General features: G+C 51.9%; 1 protein-coding gene across 1 annotated transcript in view; it reads right to left on the bottom strand.

Annotated features, from left to right (window-relative positions):
* IL11RA (interleukin 11 receptor subunit alpha) overlaps nucleotides 1-10,851 on the bottom strand; it is a gene marked incomplete at its 5' end in the record, with an annotated part of 15,808 nt that overhangs the window by 586 nt on the left and 4,371 nt on the right. Inside the window, 12 exon segments of the mRNA XM_006143145.3 lie at nucleotides 1-129; nucleotides 1,564-1,646; nucleotides 1,895-1,991; nucleotides 2,107-2,226; nucleotides 2,580-2,721; nucleotides 3,487-3,650; nucleotides 5,910-6,076; nucleotides 6,199-6,231; nucleotides 6,382-6,496; nucleotides 6,622-6,791; nucleotides 7,921-7,981; nucleotides 8,272-8,371. Of these exon segments, the coding sequence (XP_006143207.2) occupies nucleotides 113-129; nucleotides 1,564-1,646; nucleotides 1,895-1,991; nucleotides 2,107-2,226; nucleotides 2,580-2,721; nucleotides 3,487-3,650; nucleotides 5,910-6,076; nucleotides 6,199-6,231; nucleotides 6,382-6,496; nucleotides 6,622-6,791; nucleotides 7,921-7,981; nucleotides 8,272-8,371 (1,269 nt within the window).

The raw sequence follows: 10,851 nt of genomic DNA, 5'->3' as shown, positions 1-10,851 counted from the left end.
GCTGAGATCCTCATTCTTGAGGATCTAGGAACCTGCCTGGGTTCTATCTGTCCATCCATCCATACCAGCAAAACAGTTATAGGTGGAATCAACTGAAGCCCTCCTGGGTCATCTACAGGTTTGGTGCTCCTAGAAGAAGCAGGAGACAAATCAGGAGAGGCAGACTGGATATGGGCCCTGACACCCTGAGAATGAGGGAGGGGACCCAGCTCTGAGTCTAGCACTCTGAGGATGAATAAAGGTGCTCAAGTCTGAGGGAGCCCCAACATTCTGAATATGAAGGGTTGAACCTAGCTCTGGGCACAGGGACATTAAGAACAAGGGTGGAGGGGCAACCCAGTGGCATGATTAAGGTGCTGGATTCCTACATGGCTGACCGTGGTTCAAGTCTAGAACCAGCAGCTTGAAAATCACAACAAATAAATAGATAAATAAACGTGTTTTCTTTTGTAGTAGGGGGAGGGGCAGCATGTGGCATTGTGGTTAAGGTACTAGACTCCCACATTGTCAATTGTGGTTTCAGCCCCAAATGCAACAGCTTGAAACTCATGCCAGATGTGCATCTGTGCATGCCCAGAAGACTGAGAGGAGAATGGAGGAGAGGAGATTGCAGTGTGGCCATCCCCCAGGGTTTGATTTCTCACTTTGTCTCTGTGTCTCCAGCAAGAGCATGCACCCTATAGCAAAAGTCTCTTAAAATTTTTTGTTTAAAAGGGGGACCAGCAGTTAGCGTAATGGCTATGTCGCTGAACTCCCATGTAGCTGACCATGGTTAGAGTCCTGGACCCGGTGGCTTAATCTCATACCAGGCACATGTGCACGTATGCCCAAAGTCCCGAGAAGAGAATGGAGGAGAAGAGATTGCAGTGTGGCCATCCCCCCTGGGGGGTGATTTCTCGCTTTCTATCTCTCTGTCTCTCTCTGTCTTTTTGGCGAGCACACGTGCCCTATAGCAAAAACCTCTCTAAAAAAAAAAAAAAATCTTTGTTTAAAAGGGATCAGCAGATAGCATAATGGTTATGTCCCTGGACTTCCCCATAGTCAACTGCAGTTTGAGTCCTGGACCCATTGGCTTAATCTCATACCAGGCACATGTGCACGTATGCCCAAAGTCCCGAGAAGAGAATGGAGGAGAAGGGATTGTGGTGTGGCTGTCCCCACTGGGAGGTGATTCTCGCTTTCTGTCTCTCTGTCAAGTGCATGCGCCCTATAGCAAAAGAAAACCTCTCTCTCTAAAAATAAATAAATAAATAAATAACAAGGGTGGAGATCCAGCACTGATCCAAGGCACCCCCCCCAAAAAAAAAAACTATCCAGCTCCAAGTCTTACACCCTGAAAATGAGGTGAGTCCATCTAAGATTTGCAGCACTCTGAGAAAAGACCCACTTCTAAGCCTAGGAATTCAAAAATGAAAGGCCTAGCCTTCAGCCTAAACATAAGAATGACCAGACCCTACTTGGACTTCCAACATCCGTCAAATGACTAGGGCATCAGTTCTTAATCCAGACACTCTCAAAATGGCATGTGTCCCAGAGTCCCAAACTCCTAGAGATCCTGCTCACCTGGAAGCTTGTCCACTGGAATCATTGGGGCCAAGAACCCAAGCTTTTGAGGTCCATCCTTCCCACCCCATCTCAGTCTCAGCCTGGAACATAAAAAGGCAGCTGTCTGACAATGTGGGGCACTTTAGACTCCACCAAAAGGGTTTACTAAATAAAGGGTCAGGACAGGAATCAGTAAGAATCATGAAGTGGGATGTGGGGTGGGAGAGGTGGTTCCAGAATCAGACAGGTTCAGTTGACAGTCATAAGGGGTGGGGATGGATGTGGTCTGTGGGCATCAGGGTATAGTGTGTAGGGATCAGAGGCTGAAGGAACAATGGCAACCACTTACCAGAGCCCCAGTACCAGGGCCCCTGCTGCCAGTCCTAGAAAGGAGAAGATTCCCAAAGCGACCAGCACAGCCACCTGTTCCAGGGGGTCTCTGTGATCTAAGGGGGAGGGCCACATGCCACTGAGTGAGTCTAACCAAACTCTATGTCCTCTTGGGACTTCTCTCTGGGGCTTCCCATCCTCCACCACCTTTGTCCGCCAGTCCAAGCTCACCTAGCAGCCTTGGGCCTGACTGGAGAGAGGGCCTCAGTGGAACACCGTTATCCACCTGAGACTCGGACCCCAGCCGTGAGTGTAGCGAGTCCCCAGCTGGTAACTCCTTTGACAGGGATTCTGAAAGAAGGTAAGACCTGAGAAGTGTTCATACACTGGGGGGTGGGGGGCGAGGGTCAGGCCTACGCTAGATGTGGGGGTGCCTAAGAGGCTGAGCCTAAAAGGCCATGGGTAGCCCCTGGAGACATAGGACATAGCTTATAGGAGTAGAGCTTTTAACTACAGGGCTGGAGGCTGAGGGGCAGGGCTGAAGCTAGAACAGGTCTGCAGACAGTAGAGGTTAATGCCTGGAACAGCAATTACGGTGCCTGCGTGGGTGTGGCATGTGGCACAGGCAGCTTTCCACAAATGGGTCCAGATGATAGACACTTTAGGGTGGGGCCTCCACCTTTTTCTTTGGCTTTGTCTCTCACCAGTACTTGGAGTCCCCCAGGCCTCTGGGCTCCAGGCACTCCAGGTGCCAGCATCCAGAAAGTCCCGGGCACTGACTCGCACAGCGTGGGGCAGCCCTGCCACGGCATCTGTGATCACCTCCTCCAATCCAGCCGACTCCACCTGGGGGGGAAGATGGTTTATCAGCAAATTCTCAAGGTTGTAAGTGCAAGGCCTACCTTTCTCCCAGTCCCATCCCTGTCACTTCGGTGAGCCATTCAGGCCATATTTAGTGGCCAGTGAGGTGGAATTTACACTTAGTGTTCGGAAGACAGTATGTGTAGTGATTATTAAGAGAGGCTATGACCACCAACTTTCTGAGTTCAAATCTTTTCTATACCACTTACTGAGTGACCTTTGGGCTCTCTGCACCCCAGTTTCTTCATTTGTAAAGTCAGGAGAATATACTAAACCAGGTAGTGTATATAAAATGTGTAGCATGGTGCCTTGCAGGCAAGAAACACTAAATAAACATTGGCTATTTGTTGCTGCCACGCCCCAGACCTGATGCCAGTCAATCTGACATCTCCAAGGTGAGAATTTACTATTACCCTCAGTTGGGTATATGAATGTTTGTAGGAGGATATGCCTCTGGGTGAAAGGCACTCCTTTTCCTAGAAAAGTTATTTTTAAAAAGCCACTGCTGCCTTCCCACAGATGAGCTTACATCATAGTTACAGCCCCAGAGGGCAGGGATTCAGGCTGTTGCTCCCCTGTGCAACTCCAGCCCTCAGCGCAAAGACTGACCCACAGGGAGCACCCTGAAGGGGGGGGGGGTGTATTGGGTCTTCAGTGACCTGTCAGCACTGGGAATGTCACGGAACACCAGGATCATGAAACCAGAGACAGGACCCACAAGTCTAGGCTGGGATGTATTTCAGAACTCACTGTGGACCAGACTGGATGCTGCGCTGGACGGTATTGCAATCGGAATCTAAGCAAGAAGTGGGGCTGGCGCAGCCAGGAGGTGGGGTATGTCCAGCTGGCATGCAGGCGTCGGGGGTAGCCAGGTACTGACTCTACCCGAAGCTCCCGGGGTGGGTCAGGGCGCACTGTGGGTGGTAAGACAAAGTCAGGGTAGGTTACAAGTAACCATTCCTTTCCTGCTGCTTCCCAAGGTGTGTGCTTAGAGGTGCTCTAGCCAAGTGTTTCCAAGAGGGGAGGGGAAATCTTAAACTAGATCATCTATTAGGCTCTGGACCTATCACTATTAATTAAATGAGCTAAGATGTGGAGGCAGATCAAAAAAAAGAAATAAAAAAGATGTGGAGGTAGGGTTTTGAGAGGATCGTTGAATAACAAACAAGTGATTCTGCTTCCCATCCAAGTGTGATGAACTGGCCCAAATTCTAGCCAGAGTTTTAGGGCCCCCCCTCCCATACACAGATCAAAAGGAAGGAGAGGCCAGCAGGGGCTTTCCTTGGGCAAAGAGGGCATGAGAGATGGCTGCCTTCAGCACAGGGCCTAGAAGCAGGAAGTCTGCTAGGCAGCCAAACAGACATGTGTAATGGCAGCAGCCTCTAGAGTGTGTGCTAAGGGCTCTGATCCCCTTGGCTTCTTGGTCTCCATGGGGCCATCTGTGGGTGAAATAAAGTCTGTGTTGGGAGGGAACTGTTTGGAATCTCTGGCGGGGGCAGGGGTCTGTGTGGGGTCTCTGGTGGGGATCTAGGGGAGATCTAGGGATGGGTACTCACAGATTTCCCGTAAGCTCACATCCAGCAGGCGTGTGTTGGCACCCAGTGGGTTCACCTCTGTTACATTAATCCGGTACTGGCTCCAGAACTCAGCCCCATAGACCACACAGCGGGCAGCCCCCAGGGGATCCTGTGGGCATGGCCAGGGCCCTGAGGATGGACTCATCCTAGGAGGGAGATGTGGTCTTGTGCATGGCTTCTCTCGGTGCATCCTGACCCACCCCAGAGGCTTTGGAAGTAACCATTGTGGGACCCAGCTGGAGATCTCAGCCTCTCCCTCGTGTCCTACCTCTGACTATCAGGACTTGGCACTGTCTTCTTCCTATGGAAAGGAGACCATCTGAGATCAGATAGGAAAAGAGTACCTCTGTCCTCTTTGAGGCTTTCCTTAGGACGTCCTTCCCTGCCTCCCATACCCACGTGTGCCGGCACACCCAAATGTGTAGGCACACACTCCTGATCATGCACACACCTGTATGAGGCGAGGTAGCGGGTGGGTAAACCGCTGACCTGGCTGGGACTCCAAGTGCAGGAGAAATTCTCATAGTCGACTGCCTGGCAGGAGACCACAGGGCGGGCTGGGGGGTCTAAAGGCAGAGGATGCAGCTGGAGATTGAGCAGTCCCAAGTCCGTCCTATACAAGAGGGCTTCCTCAGGTCCCAGATACCCTCAGGAGCCCCATGTCTCATCACTGCCTTTCTCCTCAACTCACAGCCCAGCTTCAGGGTCACTGCGCCCCCAAGTGCACCATCCAGGGTCCGGCAGATGTAGGTGCCCTCATCAGTGCTGTGTGCCTGGGCCAGGACCAGTTCATGCCCTAGCCCAGAGTCAGGTCCCTGGAGCAGCCTTGGCTCCCCATCCCGAAACCAGGACACTGGGGCCCTGGAGGTGAGATGATAAAGAGATTTAAAGTATAAGTTAGATCATGCTAAAGCTCTCCATTGGCTTCTGACTCCATTTACAAAATACCTAAATTCCTTTCATTGGCTTATGAAGCCCCTTTGCGATCTCCCCCTTGCCTTCCTTTCTTCAGCTCTTATCTCTCCCTTCCACCCACTTCATTCCAATCACAGATGACTTTTTCTCAGGACATTGAGCTCATTCTTTTCTTTTTAAAGAATTATTTTATTTAACTTTATTTATTCATTCGTTTATTTTAATTTGGCCAGAGAGAGGCAGAGACAGAGGGAAAGTGAGAAAGCAAGTTACCAGGTCCAGGACTTGAACTCTGGTCTGCCATGTGGGAGTGTCCAGCGCCTTAACCACCACGCCACCAGCTGGTCCCATTGAGCTCATTCTTACATAGGGCTTTTTTTTTTTTTTTCCTGAAGAATGCATCACTCCATCAGAGAGAGACAATTGAGAGGGAGAGGAGAAAGGATCTCCCATTTTGGGCACTCATACATACCCAGTGTGTTTCTCAAAGTGTAGGGGCCGCAGCCTCTAGAGTGTGTGCTAAGGGCTCTGATCCCCTTGGCTTCTTGGTCTCCATGGGGCCATCTGTGGGTGAAATAAAGTCTGTGTTGGGAGGGAACTGTTTGGAATCTCTGGCGGGGGCAGGGGTCTGTGTGGGGTCTCTGGTGGGGATCTAGGGGAGATCTAGGGATGGGTACTCACAGATTTCCCGTAAGCTCACATCCAGCAGGCGTGTGTTGGCACCCAGTGGGTTCACCTCTGTTACATTAATCCGGTACTGGCTCCAGAACTCAGCCCCATAGACCACACAGCGGGCAGCCCCCAGGGGATCCTGTGGGCATGGCCAGGGCCCTGAGGATGGACTCATCCTAGGAGGGAGATGTGGTCTTGTGCATGGCTTCTCTCGGTGCATCCTGACCCACCCCAGAGGCTTTGGAAGTAACCATTGTGGGACCCAGCTGGAGATCTCAGCCTCTCCCTCGTGTCCTACCTCTGACTATCAGGACTTGGCACTGTCTTCTTCCTATGGAAAGGAGACCATCTGAGATCAGATAGGAAAAGAGTACCTCTGTCCTCTTTGAGGCTTTCCTTAGGACGTCCTTCCCTGCCTCCCATACCCACGTGTGCCGGCACACCCAAATGTGTAGGCACACACTCCTGATCATGCACACACCTGTATGAGGCGAGGTAGCGGGTGGGTAAACCGCTGACCTGGCTGGGACTCCAAGTGCAGGAGAAATTCTCATAGTCGACTGCCTGGCAGGAGACCACAGGGCGGGCTGGGGGGTCTAAAGGCAGAGGATGCAGCTGGAGATTGAGCAGTCCCAAGTCCGTCCTATACAAGAGGGCTTCCTCAGGTCCCAGATACCCTCAGGAGCCCCATGTCTCATCACTGCCTTTCTCCTCAACTCACAGCCCAGCTTCAGGGTCACTGCGCCCCCAAGTGCACCATCCAGGGTCCGGCAGATGTAGGTGCCCTCATCAGTGCTGTGTGCCTGGGCCAGGACCAGTTCATGCCCTAGCCCAGAGTCAGGTCCCTGGAGCAGCCTTGGCTCCCCATCCCGAAACCAGGACACTGGGGCCCTGGAGGTGAGATGATAAAGAGATTTAAAGTATAAGTTAGATCATGCTAAAGCTCTCCATTGGCTTCTGACTCCATTTACAAAATACCTAAATTCCTTTCATTGGCTTATGAAGCCCCTTTGCGATCTCCCCCTTGCCTTCCTTTCTTCAGCTCTTATCTCTCCCTTCCACCCACTTCATTCCAATCACAGATGACTTTTTCTCAGGACATTGAGCTCATTCTTTTCTTTTTAAAGAATTATTTTATTTAACTTTATTTATTCATTCGTTTATTTTAATTTGGCCAGAGAGAGGCAGAGACAGAGGGAAAGTGAGAAAGCAAGTTACCAGGTCCAGGACTTGAACTCTGGTCTGCCATGTGGGAGTGTCCAGCGCCTTAACCACCACGCCACCAGCTGGTCCCATTGAGCTCATTCTTACATAGGGCTTTTTTTTTTTTTTTCCTGAAGAATGCATCACTCCATCAGAGAGAGACAATTGAGAGGGAGAGGAGAAAGGATCTCCCATTTTGGGCACTCATACATACCCAGTGTGTTTCTCAAAGCACCAGCTCCAGGACTCAAACCATGCAGTCAGTCATGTGAGAGCTGGCTGCCTTAACCACCAGGCCATGGAACCAGCCCGACCTCAGGGCTTTTGCACTTGCTGTTCCTGTCAGGAGTGCTTATACCCTAATTTGTATATGGTTTCCTCATTCCTGGCCTTCAGAAATCAGCTTCACCCTCACCCCCTCAGAGAGACCTTTCCTGATTATTGATAAAAAGTAACCACTTTGTATCCTCCTCCACATCACTGTCTAGATTTTCTGTCCTGCGGGTATAACTACTTGGCAAGATTCTTTTTGCTTATTGTCTGTCTCTCCCATTGGGGTGTAAGCTCTGTGAGGGCAGACGCCTTGCCTGGCTTGAGCACTGCTATACTCCAGAGCCTAGAATAAACTAGACACTTAGTAGATGCCCAGTACATTATGGTTGGATGTTCTATTGAATAAGGATGGTTAGAGGGTTAGGAAAAGTTAGAGAGGTAAGGATTATGGACAAAGGGGGCAAGGGTGAGAGAGGACATAAGGACTGGGCAGAGTCAAGAAAGGGTCATGAGTGTCAAACCAACAGGCAGGAAGGACACTTACCCACCAGTCACTCCAGGACAACACAGCATCACAGACCTGCCAAGCTGCCCATACTGGACCCCTATGGAAGGCATTTCAGAGATGAGACTTCCTTTACAGCTCCCCCTGACCCCAGAACACCACCATTTTGTGAGAGTGACAGGGTAAGGATCAGACCGTTAAACCCTGGCTGGGACCACTGAGTCAAAGCATCATGTTATAATCTGGAGGCAAATGTCAGAGGACAAGGAAGAGGGGACCCAGGTTGGATGTCAGCGGTGGTGAGTCACAAGTTAGACATAGGAAGGAGCCATGGTGAGGGTGGCAAGTACTGAGTCAGAGCTGGGGATCATATGGCAGGGTTTGTCTCACCTGGGGAGCCCCAGGCCTGGGGGCAGGGGGAGGAGGCAGACACCAGGGCTGTAGCCACAGCCACCAGGACTCTGCTCAGCCCTGAGCAGCAGCTGCTCATCTGTCAGGAGAGAGGCAAGGTCAGGGGTCCCCCTTCCCTGAGATGGCTCCTCTTCTCCAAAACAGAGGCTTCCTAGGAGGAAAACTACGGCACCAAGTAGGGGTAAGACTATGAGAAATCATTGGGGATCTGACCTGAGGTAACCTTTCCCACTGTGTACTCTGTTGCACACACGTGTGTACACATACACACACACACACACCTTCCGTTTCAGTCCTGGGCTTAAGGCCCAGAACAAAAGCTCAAGAAGACAGACTGTGCCAGCAACCGCCCCCACCACCACCCTTGGCGCCCACCCCTGGCACCAAGTGCTGGCAACAGCTCGCCCCCTCCCATTAACCCCTCAAGTCCAGCTGTTGAGACTTCTGGTGTCCAGCCCCACCTGGTCCAGGGCTACCCACTGCCCCTGACTAACCTGGGGCAGACCTTATCACCCTAGGAAAGGGGGCTATGACTGTGGGTCTCAATACACTCTGTCTTTCCATTAAGAGGCCTGCTGGCTGCCAAGCCTTTTGCCTAGGCCTGGCTCCTTGCTCTGGCTATTTGGGCCACTCAGCTGGGCCTGGCTCTGAAATTTTGTGAGGTTGGATGGAGCTAGAGTGCAGGCTGAGGCTGTAGAGTTAAGCAGATCCAGATGCCCTGGCTGCTGCCAGAGGCTGGGGCAGGCAAGGAGCCAGCAGATGGAGACGGAGACAGGGTGGCGGGGAAAGAAGAGGAGGCTGAGAAGAGGCTGAAAGGATCTGGGAGCCTGCAGGGACAGGACCTGGCATAGGCACCAAGAGATACTCAGAAGTCAGACTGGGAGGTGATGGGGGCTCAATAAGAGCTGGGCTGCGGGCAGCGGGAACTCAAGTCTGAGAAGAAGCAAACAGTGTGTGTTATGGGGGTGGGAACATGCTAGGAAAGAGGGAGTCTGAACTAGCGGGGAGGGACACAGGAGGAGGAAGGCAGGCAGGAAGTGGCCACGGGGAAGAAAGGCAGATGGGGAGAGGGCCCCAGCAAGAGGCTGGAAAGAAGAGCAGGGACCCCTCAGAGAACAGAGCAGGGCCTCCACGTGTCTACGTATCTGTCTGAGTGTGTGAAGTTGGCTCACCACTGGCCCCCCAACCACATTTGCCCTGCTCAGCCCCGCCCTACCTCGGTGAACCCAGTGGCTGAGTGTCCATGGCCTCCAGGACTTCTTCCACCAGCAACAGCACCAGTCTCCTGCTCCACTCAGCTCTGGGACCCCAGAACCATGCCTTCCTTCCCCTTTTCTGCTCCGCCTCCTCTGGGCCCCAAGCTCAGCTGCCACTAGTCAGGCCCTGTCCCCCTCCTCCTTTCTCCCCTCCCACCCGAGGCCCTGGGAAGGGAAGAGGCCAACCCTCAGTCTGGAAAGGAAGCCACAGACATAGCCAGGGCCAGCAAGAGGGAGAGGAGGATTGCTTCTGCTCATATCCCTGTCAGTGAGGGAGTCCCTGTTTTGCACACAGCCACATTCATGTGTGGACTCACAAGGCACAGTTAACAAAAACACTCTCTTGAATACACATGGACTCAATCAAAGGAAAATTAGACACTCGTACCCTCAGTCTTTTTTACTCCCCAGCAAATGTTTTCTTAGGGCACAGCTGGCTGTGTTCAGTGGGGAAGGGAGGTCCCAGGTTGGGGATATAAGGAAAGACCAACTCGTCCAGTTCCCCATATCCTGGAAGTGCCAGCCATTTCTCACCACCTCCTTCACTCTTTGGGCACCAGCACCAGGAAATTCCTTTGGTCCCTTGGTGCCAGATACACAAGACCCACACTTACCCTCAGACTCACCCTCCTGGATAGTCACTCATAGTCACACCGATATGCTCAAACATCCTCATTTGGACTCAGGCACATTTATACATACTCGTACAGTCAGTCACATACACATACACTGCCCAGGACAGGGTCACGGCACTCCCTAAAAGCAACCCCTTGTCGTGTTTTAAATCCCCTCTCCCCCTCTTAGCAATGGCAGATCTGAATCTCCTCATGCGATAGGCCCCTAGACAGCCAAAGAGACAAAGATGAACAGGAGAATCCGACCTCGAGACACACAGAGAAAGAGTGGGGTCAGAACTCTGTTTGGAAAAGCAGATACATAGGCAAACCTTGGGAGACAAAATTGAAGAGACACACAGAGAAAAAGAGTCAGAAAGGGAAAAAGAAAAGAAGGAACAGAAAACCAGAGATGGGGCTTCTTGAGCAGAGGGAGGAGGGAAGCCACGTGTGCTGAGGATGGGTCTAGGGATGCTGGACACTAGGAAGATCAGCCCCATTGGCTCTTAAAGTGGGTTCCCAAAATACGGACACAGCTACACTCCCAGAGTCCAAGTTAGGACCCAGGACACACACCTTCACCAGTCCCACTGCTGCTCGGCTACTGCTGGAGTCACACATTGGCACACACAAACCCAGCCACCCACTCTCATACTGGCAGACAGACTCAGACCCCAAAGAGACCGTCC

The sequence above is a fragment of the Tupaia chinensis genome, unplaced genomic scaffold, assembly GCF_000334495.1.
Source record: "Tupaia chinensis unplaced genomic scaffold, TupChi_1.0 Scaffold000093_1, whole genome shotgun sequence".
Classification (NCBI taxonomy): Eukaryota; Metazoa; Chordata; class Mammalia; order Scandentia; family Tupaiidae; genus Tupaia; species Tupaia belangeri.
This window is presented reverse-complemented; position numbering and strand designations above follow the sequence as displayed.